Source organism: Hyperolius riggenbachi, chromosome 1 (genome assembly GCF_040937935.1).
Source record: "Hyperolius riggenbachi isolate aHypRig1 chromosome 1, aHypRig1.pri, whole genome shotgun sequence".
NCBI lineage: Eukaryota > Metazoa > Chordata > Amphibia > Anura > Hyperoliidae > Hyperolius > Hyperolius riggenbachi.
In genome coordinates, this window is record NC_090646.1 from 594,755,976 (window position 1) to 594,776,107 (window position 20,132).

Sequence of the window (20,132 nt, forward strand, 5' to 3'; positions counted from 1 at the left end):
GGAAAGTATACTTATTATGCTACTTAGCACGCGAAGTGGCTGATTTTGCACATGAAGCGGTGCGCACAAAACTTTGCGCAAACTCTTACGCGGGAATTAGCACGTGAAGAAGCAGTTTGCACGTGATAAGCGGCTTTTCACTGGCGTGCAACACTTAGCACGCTTTTGTGAATCAAGCCCCATGATTGGTCCAATACTTCCAAATCAGCTCAGAAGTAGCCAAATCAGAGAATTCAAAAAATGACCAAAAAGACACCTTGGAATTTGGCATTAGCAGAAATCAGAATTTCCTCAGAATTGGAAAACGGCATTTCCAACCATTCCTAGTCCCAGAGTAGTAAGGGGGACATTTATCAAGAGTGTCTGAGACAAAATATTGGTAGGTTTTTAGAAATCCATGCAGAACTGTCTCAGGCATCTTAAAAAATCATTAGATAGTCCTTCTAAAACTGTTGTAACATAGGAGGAGCTAGGAAGGTCTCTCAGACAGTGCAGTGTGTGAGGGAAATTGCTTTGCTGAGGTAACCAATACATCTGCTGTATTGATAGCAGCAGGCTCTGAGGAGGAATTAGCAGGGGGGAGGAGCACCTCACAAATCATGCCTAGCATGCACTGCTGCACTGTGTTCTGTAGAACTGCTATCAAGCACTTCCTAAACTGTGGCAGTTTTGGGATGGATATGCACTTTTCTTAACTGTAGTGCAGCTCTAGAAATTAATGCTAAACTGCCACTATTACCTAGGATTTAAGAAAGTTGCTATTATCATGCAGAACTGTTCTCCCTGCTGGTTAGAACAGATAAGGAAGAAAAAACTTTCGCTAATACATTGATAAATCTTCCCTAGACATCCTTACTGGGCATGTGCAAGTCTGATCCACGCATGTCCAGTAGTTACTCAGGGACATGAGTAGTTCTGATGAGCTGTTCATTGGAGGACAGAGCTGAAATGATGGGCCAGGTAAAGGAACAGGGAGGCTCTATACTATCCAGAACCTTTCCTTTAAAGAGAATCTGTATTGTTAAAATCGCACAAAAGTAAACATACCAGTGCGTTATGGGACATCTCCTATTACCCTCTGTCACAATTTTGCCGCTCCTCGCCGCATTAAAAGTGGTTAAAAACAGTTTTAAAAAGTTTGTTTATAAACAAACAAAATGGCCACCAAAACAGGAAGTAGGTTGATGTACAGTATGTCCACACATAGAAAATACATCCATACACAAGCAGGCTGTATACACCCTTCCTTTTGAATCTCAAGAGATCATTTGTGTGTTTCTTTCCCCCTGCATCTCTCATGCACTGAAGTTTCAGGCTGTTCGTTTCTTCCTGCAAACAGCTCTGCATGTGTTTGTAATTCCTCAGTATGTGAAAGCCCAGCCAGCTCAGAGGACGATTTATCCAGCTTGTAAAAGGTAAGAGAAAAGCTGCCCTAATCTAAATAATACACAGGCAGTGTGCATAGATGGGTCTGGAAGGGGGAGTTCATAGCAGAACCACAACACTGAAGAACTTGGCAGCCTTCCAGACACAGGCCGACAAGTCTGACAGGGGAAAGATACATTGATTTATTACAAAGACTGTGATAGTAGAAAGTGCTGCACTAAGCCAGAACACATTAGAATAGCTTTTGGAACTTGTAGGATGATAAAAAACAGGATGCAATTTTTGTTACGGAGTCTCTTTAATAAATAAAGTATCAAACATGAAGTGATTCTCTTTTAAATTCTCCATACTGGAATACTGCATAAAGTGATTTGCTGCAAGCCTACATACTACATGGCTGAGCCCTATAAGGGGAAACATGAAGCACTGTCCAGTGATAAACAGAAACAATAGATCCAGTTCAGTTTTTATCCAAGTTTTCTCCTAGTTGATTTCACATCTCATCAATAAAATGCCTTTTAAATGGAGTCTGTAGTGAAAATAAAAAATCAAAAACAGATACTCGACTAAGGCGAGGGAAGGCTCTGGGTCCTATAGAGCTTTCCCAGTCTCCTTATGGCCCTCGTGTCCCCCACAGGCTCCCCTGTTAGCAGACTGCTCTCTTCCGCATTGGGCTGGCTTCGAGCTTACGAAGACAGACTGCTCTGTACAGTAGTGATGATCGTAATCTGCTAATTACAATTATGCTAAACTACGCGTAAATGTTTGCAATTACGCATACACATAATTACAAATTCGTAGTTCAATTGACTTAATGTAAATATTCGTAATTACGCAGGAATTTACGTATAAATTTGTGCTGACTTTGGTGGTGAATAGCAAAGCTCCCATACATGCTACTGCTACCAAAATTGCTACATATTATAAGGAGAATATTGGATACAAGTCAAAAAAATTTTTCAAAAAGACCTTGGAGTTTTTGTGAAAAGGGATTTTGAAAATGAAAAGAAAAATGGTTTTTAAACCGAGAAAAATGACATTTTGTTTTGTATTTTTAAAATCGATTTTCTCAAAAACTACAGTCTTTTTGAACAATTCCTTTTTTGTAACTTGTACCCACGATTCTTCTTAACATATATAGCAATTTTGGCAGCAATGGTATGTATGGGTGCTTTGCTATTCACCGCCAAAGTCAGCACAAAATTACGCGTAAATTATGTGTAAATTCATGCGTAATTAGGATTGGTAACAATTAACTATGAAATTGCTTACACTATTCCCATATATGCATATTATAATGCGTAATTACGCATGTACGTATTTTCTGCTCATCACTACTGTACAGCACATGCACGAGCGCCCTCTCTCACGCACTCATGCATGCGCAGTACAGAGCTGATGGTCTTTGGGAGCCCACATGTTTCAGAAGACTTCCAAAGTCTCCTGGGGCAGGAGATTGAAACAGAGGAGCCTGCGGGGATACAAGGACACCATGAGGAGAATGGGAAGGACCCAGAGCCTTCCCTCTCCTTGGGTGATCATCTGTTTTTATATTTTTATTTTAAATTCAGACTTGCTTTAAGCCTCCAGTAGTGTTGGGCGAACAGTGTTCGCCACTGTTCGGGTTCTGCAGAACATCACCCTGTTCGGGTGATGTTCGAGTTCGGCCGAACACCTGATGGTGTTCGGCCTTTTAAGTTCGGGTTCGCCCCGAACTTCTGTATGCCCCCGAACAGGGCCGAACAGGCCGCAATACGGCCCCCCTATGGGGTCGCAGGCATAAGGGGGGAGCATGCCCCGATCGCGGGGGGGGGTCGGAAATTCCCCCCACCCCCTCCGCTAGCGCTCCCCCCTCTGCCCGCTTCCCCATAAAAAAAGTTTAAATCAAGTTCAATAGTAGTGTACCTGGGCTGGTGGCATTGGCTGGCAGTGGAGTGAGGAGGAGGAGGAGTCCGAGTAGCAGAGTGACGTTGAGGCCGGGCAGCGGGCGGTTCAGCGCTAGTACCCTTGTGGTACTTCCGCCCTTTCTCTGACCTCACGTCCTCTGCATACGAGGGTACGCATCACGCGTACCCTCGTATGCGTCATCACGCAGAGGACGTGAGGTCAGAGAAAGGGCGGAAGTACCACAAGGGTACTAGCGCTGAACCGCCCGCTGCCCGGCCTCAACGTCACTCTGCTATTCGGACTCCTCCTCCTCCTCACTCCACTGCCAGCCAATGCCACCAGCCCAGGTACTATTGAACTTGATTTAAACTTTTTGTATGGGGAAGCGGGCAGAGGGGGGAGCGCTAGCGGAGGGGGTGGGGGGAATTTCCGACCCCCCCCGCGACCGGGGCATGCTCCCCCCTTATGCCTGCGACCCCATAGGGCCCCCAAAATGGGCATGTTCGGGGGTCCCATTGACTCCCATTGAGTTCGGCGTTCGGGCCGAACATGCCGAACATCTGGCCCATGTTCGGCCTGTTCGGCCCGAACCCGAACATCCAGGTGTTCGCCCAACACTAGCCTCCAGCAAAGTGCAAAGTGCTGAAAACGTATTTTAAACAGGAGGTAAAAATTATCTACTAGGAAAAAAACTTTAGGAGAAACATTTAATTGAATAAGAGCCTTAAGTTGTCTGATGAATATTAGTTTCTGCTGAGGTACAAAGACTGTATGGTTAGAATATGGCATCAACTTGTTTGGTATACAGCATCAGCGACAGTTCATGGACCCGACCTACCTTTTAACATACAGGGCCATATGCAATTCACTTTTTCAGCAGTTCTGAGCCTGCGCAGTAAAGCCTGGAGGACGTACGATGACGTCAGCGCCGCCGTGAGGCGCATTTTGGAACGCGGAAGGAGCCCGACCTGGCCACCGGCCTGGCCAGGTCGGGTCGGCCACCGGAGACCATCGGCAGCCTGCGGAGCGGCGCCGAGGAAACCTCCTGCCTGCCACGGGCTGGAGGAAGCCCCAGGTAAGTGGATGCGGATTTTTATTTTTTTTAAATAGTCCCTGAACCTTCCCTTCAAGTTTTCTCCTAGGAGATAATTTTTTATCTTCATTTTTTTTTTGACATATAAAGTTTTTTCAGAACAGAACAATAATCTTAACAGAAAAGTCAAATAATAATTTTTCATCTTCAATTTCAAATAACTTTCCAGCACTTGTCTAACTACAAAAAAAGTAGGTGAAAAAGTACTATCAAAATTATTTTGAGTATTTTCTTGCTTTCTGGTGGCTTAAAAGGCATTTTATGAAAAGTTGTGATAATAACACCTAGGAGAAAACGTAGGGGAAAAAGTGAATTGCATGTGGGCCACAGGGTATAAATCAGCTTATCTGGATCTTGTCCCTCAGTTTGTAACTCACTTCCAAAGTAAGCCATATCATAGCCTTATTATAAAAAGTAGGCATATATACTTACATGGATGGATGAATAAGGTGAACGTTGCAGCAAATAGTGGCAAGAAAACCCTCATGGTGACTGCAGAGTGTTGTCTATTGTGTGGTCAATGCACAATACAGTGAGAAGTTAGAGCAGCTTTTATATTGTAAAGGCAGAATCATAGCTGAAAGCTGTAGAAGTCTGATTGGTGGAGTGTTGGTCTGGTCACTGTCTGTAATAGGAACACCCTAAGCTCTGCCCCCTAACTTCCATCACACACTTCTCAATCATCCTCTTGTGTAACACCTTCCTGGTCTTTCCAGTTTCTGGTTATGAAATAACGTCCACAACTGACAGAATGTTGGAAGACTACATACTATTTATTCGTTTTTATGTACTAAAGCGGACCTGAAGATGTTTTTTTTAAAAAGGGCTTCACTTACCTGGGGCTTCTGCCAGCCCGCTGAAGCCACCCTGTGCCTGCACCGGTCCTCAGCTATCCTCCATTCACCTGCCCCGCTGCAGTTTTGGTTTGTAAAGTCACCATCCACTGCGCCTTTGCCGCCCTGGCTGTGCACATCCTTGTTCACTCCCCTGTCACTGGGAGCATCCTGCACAGGCGCAGTCGAGATCTTCTTGTACTGCACCTGTAAGGACGCTCCCAGCAGCAGGAGCACGAACGAGGATACCCACGGGCAGGGCCGTTCAGGCGCAATGTAAACTTGTAAGTCGACGAAATCGAAACTGCGTTGCGGTGGGGGACCGGAGGATCGTTCGGGAACAGTGCGGGCATAGGGCAGCTGTAGGAGGCTGGCAGAAGCCCCAGGTAAGTTAAACTCTTTTTTTAACCACTTGAGGACCGAAAGCTTTCGCCCCCTAGTGACCAGGATATTTTTCACAATTTAGGCCACTAAAGCTTTAAGGCCTTGCTGCAGGGCTGTACAACTCAGCTCACAAATGATTCCCCCTTCCATTTTCTGCCCACCAACAGAGCTTTCTGTTGGTGGGGTTTGATCCCCGCCAGCATGTTTATTTTTTTCTTTATTTATTTGTAATTTTTTTAAAATAAATATCACTATTTTTTTTTATATCTGCCCCTCCCTCCCCCTGCCAGCAATTCAGCACGATCAGCTGTCATAGGCATCAGCCTATGAGAGCCGATCAATCTCTTGCCTCCCAGGGAGACAGCCACACAGCTGTCACATGGTTGTCCCCAGTACAGCGCTGCTGTAGATCGTAGCACTGTACAAGTTAAATAGACGGCAGTTTTGCCGTCTAACAGTCTCCTAGTAGCAATCACCACTGGGAGACTGATGACGCAGCGGCTGTGATCTCCTGCAAAACTCCACCCAAGGAATTCATGCCAATTGGCGCTGAGTGGCCCTGGGGCTGGTGTTGAGCGTTCATTAAATTGTTAAACATCTTTAGGTACGCTTTAAGTGGAAACCATAACTGCAAACCTAGTTCCTCCATAGTACAATTGTATATCTAGCAACACCAGTACCACAATGTATAGTTTATACATGGTGTAAAAATAGCCAGCAATACAGATACATATTATGCAGAAAAATAGGAACGCTGCAACCACCTGTGCACACCCCAAGGGAGCAGGGACCACAGAACTCAAAACATGCAGCCAAACAAAGACACCATGGATGGGTATAAAACCCATAGGGCTATGATTAAGAAGCCTTTCAGAGCTCCGATATGCGTCAGCCTTTTATGTACCCTCTGATGTGCTAATAAATTTGATGAAGGTTTTATACCCATCCATGGTGTAGCGGGACGTCTTTGTTTGGCTACAGATACATATTCATTTGATAAAATAAGTACTGCATAGATAAAAAACACTAGGGGAGATTCTGGCCCTGTCCTTGCATGCTAACAATCTAGAGGGAACTGGGATGGAGACACTGGGGCCTATATGCAATTCATGTTTTCTCTTAAGTTTTCTCCTAGGTGATATTATTTTCACAAATTGTCAATGAAATACCCTTTAAACAACCAGCAAGCAAGAAAATAAACTAATTTTGACAGTACTGTTTGCCTACTTTTTGGTTACTTTTTCAATTGTAAAGTGCTGAAAAATTATTTTAAATAAAAGAATGAAAAAATATCTCCTATGGGAAAACTCAGGCGAAAAAGTTAATTGCATATGGTCCCAGAAGACACAGGGAGCATTGCATGAGGAAGTGAGCTTCAATAGTTGATGCAGATATGAAAATACCTCTGAAGGGGGACTATGACAGATGTCTGAAGAGGTGTGTTTGAAGGCTTCAATGCTTGCAGCATGGCAGAGTCCCAAAGAAAGAGGGAGAAGACACTATGCAAAAGTGAGAGGAGGTAACCAAACTAGATGACAGGAGGGTTTCATGGAAAGAGTGAAGGTTGCGGGTGGGATAGTATATGGACATTTACTAGGAAATGTACGGAAGTGACACCTAATAGAGAGCTTTGTATGAGGAGTTTGAACTGGATCTTCTGGGTAATTAGCAGCCAAGAAAAAGATGGGCAGCATCAGAGAAGCAGGAGGGGAAGTGAATGAGGTGAACAACAGAGTTCAGTAGGGACTGGAGAGGTACTGGTCTGTTTCGTTAAGTGTAATAATGGCACCTATTAAAAAGGGGTGCCTCATTCACATCAATGCAAATATTTTCTCTATTGGCGCCAAGTGTATAAAAAGGGCACAGTGTTAATATAAAACAATAATATAATTTTTAAAATTGTTAATATAAATATAAAACAAATATATTGCTTGATAACTTTAACCGCTTGAGGACCATAAGCTTACAACCCCTGGTGACCAGGCTATTTTTTACAATTTAGCGCTCTGCAGCTTTACAAGCTCGCTGCAGAGCCATAACACTTAGCATGCAAATGATGCCCCCCCCCCACATACACACACACACACTTTTCTGCCTACCAAAAGAGCTTTCTGTTGGTGGGCTCTGATCACTGCTGCCAGGCTTTGTTTGGTTTTTTTATTATTAATTTACTAACTGAAGACCCGGTATTGCTCGGTATGTACTTGGTTGTTGTTGGCTCCTCCCACTTTTTCTAACCTTGACACACAGTCACTCCATGACTAAATTTATGAGCTTTGGGATCCTTAGCATCAATAATTTGTATTTTCCCATTGAAATGAAACAAATCTGATTGGCTGTTTGTGGCCCCACCCTCTTTTTTGAATTTGAACTCCAGTTACCCAAAGACCAACTGTACCAGTTTTGAGACCTCTGCCACTAACAGTGCAAGAATGGTAGCAATTTAAATATTCCCCTTGAAAATTAATAGGTGGATTTTGATTGGCTGTTGTAGGCTCCATCCTCTTTTCTGAATAGTTATCACAGTCACCCAAACTGCAAAATTTGAGAACCCTGCCATAAACAGAGTAATAATGGCTGCAGTTTACATTTTCCCAGTGAAATTTGTTTTTTGGCTCTGCTCACTTTTTGTAACCTCGACACACAGTCACTCAATTACCAAGTTTGTGAGCTTTCAGGTTCCTGGCATCAAAAATATATTAACCTATTTTAGTTCCTGAACGTAGAAACTACGTCCAGGTACCATGCGCGCTCCCGCGGCCGATCGCGCGCATGCACGCGCGCTCCCGGCCGCGGCTCGTTAGCCAGGCAATCAGTGAATCGGGCTATGGTGCCCGATCACTGATTCCTCTCCCCCGCTGAAAAAGCGACAGCTTCTCTCGGAAGCTGCGCTTTTTCTGGCTGTAGCATCCCCCTTGCGTCTCTCTAAGCGTATGTTACGCTTAGAGTGACGTTATGTAAACAAACTCATGGCCGCCATCTTGTGGCCAAAAAGTAAAACTACAACTAAAAGTGAAAAAAAATAAAACTCAAACACACATTTACATTATAAATCTATTGTTTACATCCCACCCTCCCAAAACTACCCAAATAAAATGTTTAATATAAAAAAACAAAAAATATTACAATAAAAAAAACATAAATATTTATCTAAGGGTCTAAACTTTTTAAATATTAATGTAAAGATGAAATATTTCTATTTTTTTTTTATTTTAAACTTGTATATAGTGATAATTGCAAAACGGAATAAATGCACCTTTATTTCCAAATAAAATATTGTCGCCATACATTGTGATAGGGACATAGTTTTAACGGTGTAATAACCGAGACATATGGGCAAATACAATACGTGAGTTTTAATTATGGAGGCATGTATTATTTTAAAACTATAATGGCTGAAACCTGAGAAATAATGATTTTTTTCTTATTCTTCCTGTTAAAATGAATTTACAGCAAAATGGCTCTTAGCAAAATGTACCCCCCAAAGAAAGCCTAATTGGTGGTGGAAAAAACAAGATATAGATCAGTTCATTGTGATAAGTAGTGATAAAGTTATAGGCTAATGAATGGGAGGTGAACATTTCTCAAGTGAAAACGACGGAACGCGAATGGGTTAATGGAAGCAGTTTATCCAGAAAATCAGCAGTTTGTGGCTCTTCCCCTTTAGTGAATTTGAAACTTAGTCATCCAATGGCCGACTGAAGCAGGTTTAAGACCTCTGTCATTAACTGTTTAAGAATGGCAGCAGTTTAAATATTTCCCTTAAAAGTCAATATGTGAATTTTTATTGGCCGTTGTATGCTCCACCCACTTTCCTGAATATTAATCCCAGTTATCCAGTGACCAAGTGTGTCAAGTTTGAGAACCCTGCTATTAACAGTGTAAGAATGGCTGCAGTTTATATTTTCCCATGTAAAAAGTTAGTTGTTTTTGGCTCCACCCTCTATTTCTAACCTTGACATACAGTCACTCAACCAAGTTTATGAGCTTTGGGGTCTTTGGCACCAATTATTTGCATTTTCCCATTGAAATTAAACAAAACTGGCTGTTTGGGGTTCAGCCCCTTTACAGAATTTGAACTCCAGTCCAGTCACCCAATGACAGAGTGTACCAGGTTTGAGGCCTCTGCCATTAACAGCATAAGAATGGCAGCAATGTAAATATTCCTCTTGAAAATCAATTGGTGAATTTTGATTGGCTGTTGTAGGCTCCACCCACTTTCTTGAATAGTAATCCCAGTCACCCAGTGACCAACTGTGTCAAGTTTGAGAACCCTGCCATTAACAATGTAAGAATGGCTGCAGTTTATATTTTAGTTGTTGGCTCCTCCCACTTTTTCTAAGCTTGACATACACTCACTCAATGACCAAGTTTATGAGCTTTGGGTTCCTCGGCATCAATAATTTGTATATTCCCATAGAAATCAAACAAATCAGATTGGCTGTTTGTGGCTGTGCCCCCCTTTCCAGAGTTTGAACCCCATTCACCCAGTGACCCGATTTAAGGCATCTGCTGTTGACAGTGTAAAAACAGCAGCAATTTAAATATTTAAAATCAACACGTGAATTTTTATTGGCTATTGAAGGCTCCACCCACTTCTCTGAATACTAATCTCAGTCACCCAGTGACCAATTGGACAAAGTTTAAGAACCCTGCCACTAACAGTGTAAGAATGACTGCAGTTTATATTTTCCCATTGAAATTTGGTTTTGGCTCTATCTACTTTTTGTAACATTGACACACAGTCACTCAGTGACCAAGTTTGTGAGCTTTCGGGTTCCTGGCATCAAAAATGTGTGAATGGAAGTTTGTGGCTCTGCCCCTTTAGTGAATTTGGACCCCAGTCACCCAATGACCAACTGTAGTGAGTTTGAAGCCTCTGCCATCAACAGTGTAAGAATGGTAGCAGTTTAAATATTCCCCTTGAAAATCAATAGGTGAATTGTATTGGCTGTTGTAGGCTCCACCCACTTTCCTGAATCTTAATCTGATTAACCCAGTAACCAAGTGGCAAGTTTGAAAACCCTGCAATTAACAATCTAAGAATGGCTGCAGTTTACATTTTCCCATTGAAAATGAATGACTGAATTTTGATTGGCTGTTTAACGCTCCACCCACTTTTCCTGCATTTGTAACCTTGGTCAGCAAGTGACCAACTGTGTCAACTGGCTTTATTATGTGCATGCATCGGCGTGCGCAATCCCCTGCAAAACTCCGCCCCAGGACTTGACCCCTTTTGGCGTTAGGCGGTCCTGGGGCTGCCACCTTCCCAACCCTATCAGGGTTAGGTGGTCGGGAAGGGGTTAACTTTAATTACATTGATTATAGTTAGAGATGGCTCAAACGGTTCGCCGTCGAATGGTTCCAGGCGAACTTTCGGTGGTTCGCGTTCGCCCCCATAGTGTGCCATTAGGGTCAACTTTGACCCTCTACATCACAGTCAGCAGGCACATTGTAGCCAATTAGGCTACACTCTCTCCTGGAGCCACTCCCCCCCTTATAAAAGGCAGGCAGCGCTGGCTTTTACACTCACTCGTGTGCCTGCATTAATTAGTGAAGGGACAGCTGCTGGCAGACTCTCATAGGGAAAGATTAGTTAGGCTTTTGTAGGCTTGTTAGCTTGCTCCTGGCTGATTGTTATTGCTAAAATAGCACCCCTTAACAGCTCTGTTGAGAGCTAATGTTCTCCTGATGTGTTTTTTTTGTGGTGCCCACTGACACTGCATTATACAGCCCTATCTGTTGCAGCTGGACCTTGGTAATTGCTATTACTGTACCAGCCAGGCCCTGCCTAACTATCTATACTGGGACACCTACCTATGCCTACCTAACTACTGGGGCACCTACTTACCTATACGGGGACACCTACCTATGCCTACCTACCTATACTGGGACTCCTACCTATGCCTAGCTAACTACTGGGGCACCTACCTATGCCTATCTACCTATACTGGGACACCTACCTATGCCTACCTACCTATATGGGGACACCTACCTATGCCTACCTACCTATACTGGGACTCCTACCTATGCCTAGCTAACTACTGGGGCACCTACCTATGCCTACCTACATACAAGAAGATAATAAGGGCGTTGCTTCATTGTGGACAAACCAAATTTGATCAGCTGGACAGTCACTGTTGTTCTATCATTGAGCTACCACAGCCCGGCGACCATATGGGCTTGAACACCGCCACGGCCTGCACTCTCTCCATGGTGCGCACCAGACTAGCACGGCCGTCACTACGCAAACAGCTGTTTGCAGTGCATTACACAGTGAGTTTGGTGTGTCAGTGTGAAGCAGTACTCTAATTACACTCCCTGATTGATGTATACACATGCAAGATGTTTGAAAGCACTTTAGTCCTGCAATTTAGCATTCAATGTGATTTCTGCCCTTAAAACGCTGCTTTGCGTCAAATCCAGATTTTTCCCCGGGACTTTTGTTGTCTAACCCACTCATCCATGCCCCACTCCAGGTGTTAGGCCCCTTGAAACATCTTTTCCATCACTTTTGTGGCCAGCATAACATTCTAGTTTTCAAAGTTCGCATCCCCATTGAAGTCTATTGCGGTTTGCGAACGTTCGCGCGAACCGAACCTTTTATGGAAGTTCATAAACCCAGTTCGCGAACCTAAGATCGGAGCTTTGGGCCATCTCTAATTATAGTAAGCCATTATTTAACGCATAATCATTTCTAAAACGAATTATTTTTAAAACTAAAACTTTTCCCTATTGTTTCTTAAGGAAAATGGGTGCATGAAAAAAGGGCGCCAGGAAAAAAGGGCCTGGCTGGATAACAAATTAGCACGCCTTGATAATGTAATCTCAATAATGATTAACATCGTTAACAAAATTTGTTACCAGAAAAAACGTTTTAAAACAGACGGGAGATGACAATTAAAAGATATTAATTTTCAAAATTGTTACATAATTCAACAATACAGCGTAACCTAACCCTGCTCTAACACAGAACCCTCCCCTGGTGGTGCATAACCCTACCCCCCCCCCCTCCCCTGGTGGTGCCTAACCCTAACCAGGCTAGGTGTTGCCTAACCCTAACCTCCCTGGGTGGTGCCTAACCCTAACTACCCTCCCGGTGGTGCCTAACCCTAACCACTCCCCCTGCAGAAGCATCCTTAAACACATAGAAACAATAATATATTTGATAATGTAAAATCTGTACATACAAACAAAATAATATGACAAAAACTATAATGTTGCAAGTCTCTAAAACGATAAGATACTTCAAAAACTTTAATGTTGTAATGCTGATAAAGATATTTATCCTGCACCCTTTCTTCTCCCTTGGGTGCTGTATTATCGAAACATGCATTGGAGTCTATGGCGGCACCCTTTTCATCCACCCTCAGCCGTCACCCTTTTTTCCTGCTTCCAAACAAATTGTTTACATTTCAGCTTTTGGCACCACAACGAGCAGCTTCCGCTATTCTCACCTATGTTACAAGATCATTTTTCAACAACCTTACTTAAACTTATAAACAAAAAATGTTTACGTTTTGATTTAACAATTATCATTTTTATTTTATTTTATGTTAAATAAAACCATAAACAATCCTATACTAATTTATATTGCACAAACAAAATGGGGAATTAAGGTTAGTCGCACCACCAGTGGGGTCTTAGGGTTAGGCACCCTTCAGGGAGGTCTTAGGGTTAGGCACCACCAGGGGAGTCTTAGGGTTTGGCACCACCAGGAGAGGGTTCTGTGTGAGAGTAGGGAGAAGTTAGATTATAGTATTATATCAGTAAATATTAAAGATATTTTACTATAAAAATGAAGTAGTACAATAATGGTAACTTAAAGGATACCTTAGCGCTCATTTAAATGTAAAAATGACACCCTGTGTATAGGGAGGTCTGCATAGGCTTTCCACACCTCCCGTTGGCCCAGCGCCCTCCTCAGTTTGCCTTCTATTCCTGCCGTTCTGTAGATCCTGGTTAGCATGGTCGGCGACTTTTGACCCGGACATACTGTGATGCGCATGCTCAGCATGTCCTATTGGGCTGCCTGTGACTGCACTTGTTGGGGACCAGTATGCTGTATGGGTGCATGCCCACGTGATGGTGTACCCGGCATGCATGCACTCCACTGGTGAGCAAGGCCACAGGCAGTCCAATAGGACATACTGTGCAGGCGCAGCAAACTATGACTCTGGGTCAAAGGATGCAGCCAGCCTGCGCCGATCAAGAAATGCAGAATAGTAGGAATAGTCGGCAAACTGAGAAAGACACCAGGCAAGGAAGGTGCAGTAACACTATGCACACCTCTCCCCCCCCCCCCCCCCCCACACACACACACAGGGCATCATTTTTAAATGTAAATGAGTGCGGTATCCTTTAAACAATATTTAATCACTTTTACTGGTCCTCATTTTAGTAAACGTAGACGTAGATATTACATTAGGATAGTAGAATACCAGGATCATAAATGATATTTTACATCATATCATGGCTCTATTTTACTAAATGATAACTTCAACCAGTTACTGCACAACGTTCAGTATATCTATGCCCTGTAGGACTTTGTCTCATTTACTGCCGCTACCACCGCTGTGCTCCCACGTGCTTTCTCATTGCCACCTGTTGGTGCACAGATCAGTGAATGGTAACACAGTTCCCATTCACCGATCTAAGTGCTTTTGATCAATCACCACCGGCATCAATGATGAGATGCCGTGGTCATTGATAAAATGAAAGTATCACATACATACATTACTTCCTGTTAGCATACTAACCGTATGCACAGGAAGATAAAGTGGGGGAACATCTAGTGGCCATATAGTAAAATTAAACCTACATAAATTAAATACAAATTACATACATTTCTTAATAAAATTAACCCCTCACCTCCCCCACTCACCCATAGTTACCAAAATAAAACATTTTCATATAAAAAATATTTCTATATTATTGTATAAAGACTTCTCACTGAAAAACTGAAAAAAATACATCTTTATTTCCAAATAAAATATTGTCACCATACATTGTGATAGGGACATAATTTTAATGGTGTAATAACCGGGATAAATGGGCAAACAAAATATGTGGGTTTTAAATACAGCATGCTTTAATTTAAAACTATAATGGGTGAAAACTGAGAAATAATGCATTTTTCAATTTTCTTTCTTATTATTCCTGTTAAAATGCATTTAGAATTAAATAATTTTTAGCATAATTAGTGTTTGCAAACTTGACATTTTTGTTTAGCAAACACGAGTTTGCAGCAAATGTTCCAAAACCCACGAAAAGCCATAGACTTCAAAGGGCAGGTGAATTCTAAAACCTACAGGGAGTGTTTCTGGCCACAAAAGTGATGGAAATGTTGTTTAAAGGGGCCTAATACCTGGACCATGGCATGCCGGAGGGTGATCCACGGCAAAAGTCACACGAAAAATTATGTAGTTGACGCAGAGTTGTGTTTTAATCTCTGCTGAGCCTTGTAATGATGGCATTCTGGTGGTAACAGCAGAAGTTGGCAGGCGTGTTGGCTGGATGACCCCAGGTGCCGATACATGCATTTCGCCATCAGCTCCTTGTGAGCTCTTCGTGCTTAGAAAGGATATTGGGTTTTGTAGGTGTAGATGGGGAATTGGTACTGTAGCAGCAAGAAACTGCACTGCAAACACAGAACACGGCAAGCTAACTAACACTATCCCTGTCAGCAGCACACTCTCCCTGATCTGCCTAGCAGAGAAGCCAAACACAGACAGTAAAATGGCTGCTGAGCTGGCGCTTTGATGGGGGGGCGCGGGGGAGGTCCAGGTGGGAGGGATGATGATTAGCTGCCATGTGTCTGCTGACTCTGATGTGTGGGGTCAATTTTTGGATCCATTATAATGTATAGGGGGTGGGTCGAACACGCTATATGTTCACGAAAAGGCATGAACAGCCGATATATTTGTCAGGAACTGTCTGCCGGCAAACATTTTGGGCCATATCCAAGCATGATGTACCACCCAAAGAAAGTCTAATTGGTGGCAAAAAAACAAGGTATAGATCATTTTGTTGTCATAAGCAGTAATAATCTGTTCTGGCTCACTGCAGCACTTTGTACTTTCACGGTCTCTGTAATAAATCAATGTATCTTTCCCCTGTCAGACTTGTCGGCCTGTGTCTGGAAGGCTGCCAACTCTGGTCTGTTCCTCTATGCACACTCCAGTGTGTGTTTTATTTACATAAGCCAGCAGCTTCTCTGCTATCTTATCAGTGATAGAAGAGAGCTGGATAAAAATCCTCCTCTGTTAGGCTGTGAAAGTAGCTGGCTGACACATACTGAGGAATTACAAACACAGGCAGAGCTGTCTGCAGGAAGCCTGTAATGTTCAGTGCATGAGAGAAGAAGGGGACAGAAGGTAAACACACAAATGATCTTTTGAGATTCAAAAGGAAAGCTGTATACAGCCTGCTTGTGTATGGATGTATTTTCTATGTGTGGACATATTGTACATCAATCTACTTCCTGTTTTGGTGGCCATTTTGTTTGTTTATAAACAAACTATTTAAAACTGTTTTTGACTACTTTTAATGCGGCGGGGAGCGGCAAAATTGTGACAGAGGGGAATAGGAGATGTCCCCTAACACACTGGTATGTTTACTTTTGTGCGATTTTAACAATACAGATTCTCTTTAAAGGAGTTATCAGGCATTCAGTAGCAAAATAAGCGCTACTTACCCGGGACTTACCTCGTCCAGCCCCAAGCTCCCAGCATGTCCCTCGCCGCAGCTCTCCCTGCAGCTGTTCGCCGCCTCTACCTCCCGGTCCGCGGTGATGACGTCAGGCCGACCTGGAGGTCGGCCTGTACTGCCTGCGCAAGCGGCGCTGTCAATCACCGCCAGGTGGACCAGAGTGTACGCTCCGATCCACGTGGCGGTGATTGGAGTTTGTCAACAGATGTCCCCTTGCTGGTTAAATACCCACTTCTCTCTTCCAATATTGTTATATGTACATTGCTGACCATAATTATTCATACCCCTGACAAATGTTGACTTAAAGTTACTTTTATTCAACCAGCAAGAAATTTTTTGATGGGAAATGACATAGGTGTCTGTGGGTAAATCCAAAGTTCAATCCATTCCAAATAGTCCAAGCTGTTCTAAAGCATCCCAATTACCTTGATTAATTGGAAACAGCTGTTTTAATCAACTCAACAGGTGAAAAACAGCAGCTCTCTGCAGTTGGTTTGTGGACTGTCATGGTTAAGACAAAGGGGCTCAGTGAGGACCTGTGGCTGTGCATTGTGGCTGCTCACAAGTCAAGAAAGGGCTAAAATGCCTTTTATAAATGTTTTTAAGTTCCAGTGGCTACAGTGGAAAGTATTATTAAAAAATACAAGATGTTACGCACTGTGGGAAATCTCAGAGGACGTAGTAGGAAGCCAAAAGTGACACCAGTGCTGGCAAGGAGGATTGTGAGAGAGGTGAAAAATAATCAAAGGTTATAGCAACTTAAAATTCTCCATTCTGGAACACTGCATAATGTTATCCTGTGATAGACTGCTTTAAGGCTACATGCAACACAGCTGAGTTCCATTATGGGTAACAAAGAGCACAAATGATGACGCATTTCATGGGCTTGATTCACAAAAGGGTGCTAAGTGTTAGCACGGCAGTGAAAAGCCACTTTGCATGTGCTAACATGCTTTGCACATGCTAACTAGGGTGCTAAGTAGTTAGCACAAGCAAACTACTTAGCACCATAGTTAGCACATGCAAACTACTTAGCACCGTAGTTAGCACATGCAAACTACTTAGCACCCTAGTTAGCACGTCCAAAGCTTTTAGGCGTGCTAACTATGTTAGCATCCTTTTGTGAATTAAGCCCCATGGGTCTTGCCCACTTCTTCGGGTCAATAAAACAATGTCTATTTGCAAGGAAAACTCAGGACTTGAAGATCTGTTTTAGCACTCCCAGTCATCAGTGTTCCTTGCAACAGACACTGTTTTATTGACCTGAACATGTTAGTAAGACCAGTGAAACGCGTTGTCATTTGTGTACCATGAAATACTTTTTATTACGCCACTCATTTGAGGTAAGACTATTTATTCTTAATAGCGTTTAATGGCTACTTACTCCATGGTGGTGGCTTCTCCTTCCATCCAGTCTAGTACTTATTCCCAGGCTAAGAGTATTCCTCTGTGATCGTTTTCAGTGTTTTGTTTTTTGTTTTTTTTATTTGCTTTTTAGAGCTACCAACTACATTTAGGAGGAGAACAAAGATTTACTCACTTGGGTCAGATTTCTTCACATGCCTCTCATTGTGGTTGCCCTTAGCGACCCACGTTTGTAAGTAACAAACTGCTTGCTTATTATCCCAGTGGTTTATAATACTACACTGTATTGGAACTCCTGTTTTTTTACGTTAGTTTTTTTTTTATCTTCCATAACTGGAGTTCATCAACTGCCCCTGCCAGTTATACCCACTACTATCTTCCAATATTGTTATATTTATACTTGTTTCTTCTTCATCGCTCTTCAATTCTTTCCTTCTGTAAGCTTGATTGCAGCTGCCCCATGCTGTCTGTTCTCACTACATCCTAGCACTACAGTATTCAGGAACCCCATTGTCAGCTCATTTTAATTTCCTGCCTGGGCTTCCAAGTGATTGATTTTGGAAAATAAGTCAATTTATTCACCAACAGAAATGCTCAGCAGTTTAATATTAAAAAAATAAAAAAAGTCTCAAAGACACATTAAGTCTGGTAAACTGGGATAGTAAATTACATGGCAATAGATATGGTAGAACAGTTCACCAGGAGAACAGATCCCGGCGACAGGGGCGTTGCTAGGATCCTCAGAGATCCGGGGCACTTTTAGGCACTCCAGAAAAAAAAGGGTGTGGTCACACACCAGAATGTGGGTGTGGTCATTGTTGGAGCCACATTTACATGAATTTAATAGCAAACTTAACAGTGTTCTAAGAAGGCCTGTCCAGCAAAATGTTGAATGAAGTCCCCTCCCACTCGCCATTACTAAAAAAAAATTCCCACAAAATGCAGCATATCACATAAATAGTGTCACTTAAACATCACTAAGCAGAGTTACCTGGCTTCTGTGCTGGCTAGTCTGGCTTTCTGTTGGGTGGGCAAGCCTGCTGCCAGGTTGTCTGGCAGTCCCCCCATGGCATTCTCTGACCTTCTTGTGGACCCCCTCCCATGACCCCCTCCCATGCTCCCATGGACCTCACATTGAGACAGCACAACTCTCAGCATACCCCCATAGAAGCACCACATCTTCCAGCATGCCCCCATACAGGCTTCAATGCTCTATGGGGTATGCTGGGAGCTGTGGTGCCTCTATGGTGATATCCTCAATTTGAATGATACGATCCTCACACCTTCAGATCCATGTAGTCACAAACGAGATGGAGGCCGGCATTTCCATAAATACAAAAAGCTATTTTATTGAAACATAAGTTAAAAGAAGAGGCTATGTGGCTATGTGTCTATGGTGATATCCTGGGAGCTTTGGTGCCTCAATGGGGGCATACTGGGAGCTGTGGTGCATTAGTGGGGGCATTATGGGTGCTGTGGTGCCTCTATGGGGCATGCTGGGTGCTGTGGTGCCATGCTGGATGCTCTGGTGCCTCTATGGGACATGCTGGGTGCTTTGTGGTTCCATGCTCGGTGGTTAGGGCCGGATTACCGACCAGGCAACAAAAGCAGTAGCTTGGGGTTCCCATTCAGAGTCAAAGGGGCCCCATCAGCACATAAATCAGCCCTCGCCATCCTGTCAGCGGTGGCTGGATGGTATAATGGTTAAAGGGACTCTGAGCAGTGCTGTAAGTATGGAAAGATGCAAATCATTTTAAAGCTCTCTTTCTCCTCTTTCCAATGATATATAAACCGCCGCCCTATGCCTTTTAGTTTTCACTATTTTCGCAATTTAAATCGCGGCCACGGCAATTTCGATCGTGAAAATAGCGAAAACTAAAAGGCGTAGGGTGGCAGTTTATCTATCATTGGAAAGAGGAGAAAGAGAGCTTCAAAATGATTTGCATCTTTCCATAGTTACATTGTATTACACAGGACGACTTTTCTCCAATCTCCAAAGTCGGCAGCTCGATTCAGCACAATGCAATAAAATATAAGGAACCCAGGGGGATATAATTACAAACATCATGCTGGTAGGTGTGAGGATGTAATTCATTAGTTGTGGGCATGCTTAAAGGCATACCCACAGGCACTGCTTGGAGTCCCTTTAAGGGCTCTGCCTCTGACACAGGAGACCAGGGTTCGAATCTCGGCTCTGCCTGTTCAGTAAGCCAGCACCTATTCAGTAGGAGACCTTAGGCAAGTCTCTCTAACACTGCTACTGCCTATAGGGCGCGTCCTAGTGGCTGCGGCTCTGGCGCTTTGAGTCCACCAGGAGAAAAGCGCAATATAAATGTTATTTGTCTTGTCTTGTCTTGTCAAATGATGCCGTGCGCTGCTGATTGTCTTCAGAGCCAGGCTCTCCTCCTAGGTCCCCCTCCTGCTACTGTGCGCTCTGCCGCTGCCCACTCCTCCCTCCCTTCCCACAGAGAACC

General features: G+C 43.3%; 1 protein-coding gene across 1 annotated transcript in view; it reads right to left on the minus strand.

Moving 5' to 3' along the window:
• The window catches only part of LOC137558578 (granzyme A-like), a 56,946-nt gene extending 52,070 nt beyond the window's left edge, over nt 1–4,876 (minus strand). The window contains exon 1 of the mRNA XM_068271752.1: nt 4,799–4,876. Within this exon, the coding sequence (XP_068127853.1) occupies nt 4,799–4,853 (55 nt within the window). The 5' untranslated portion in view covers nt 4,854–4,876. The remainder of the gene's footprint in view (nt 1–4,798) is intronic.
• Between the last annotated feature and the right edge of the window lie 15,256 nt (nt 4,877–20,132).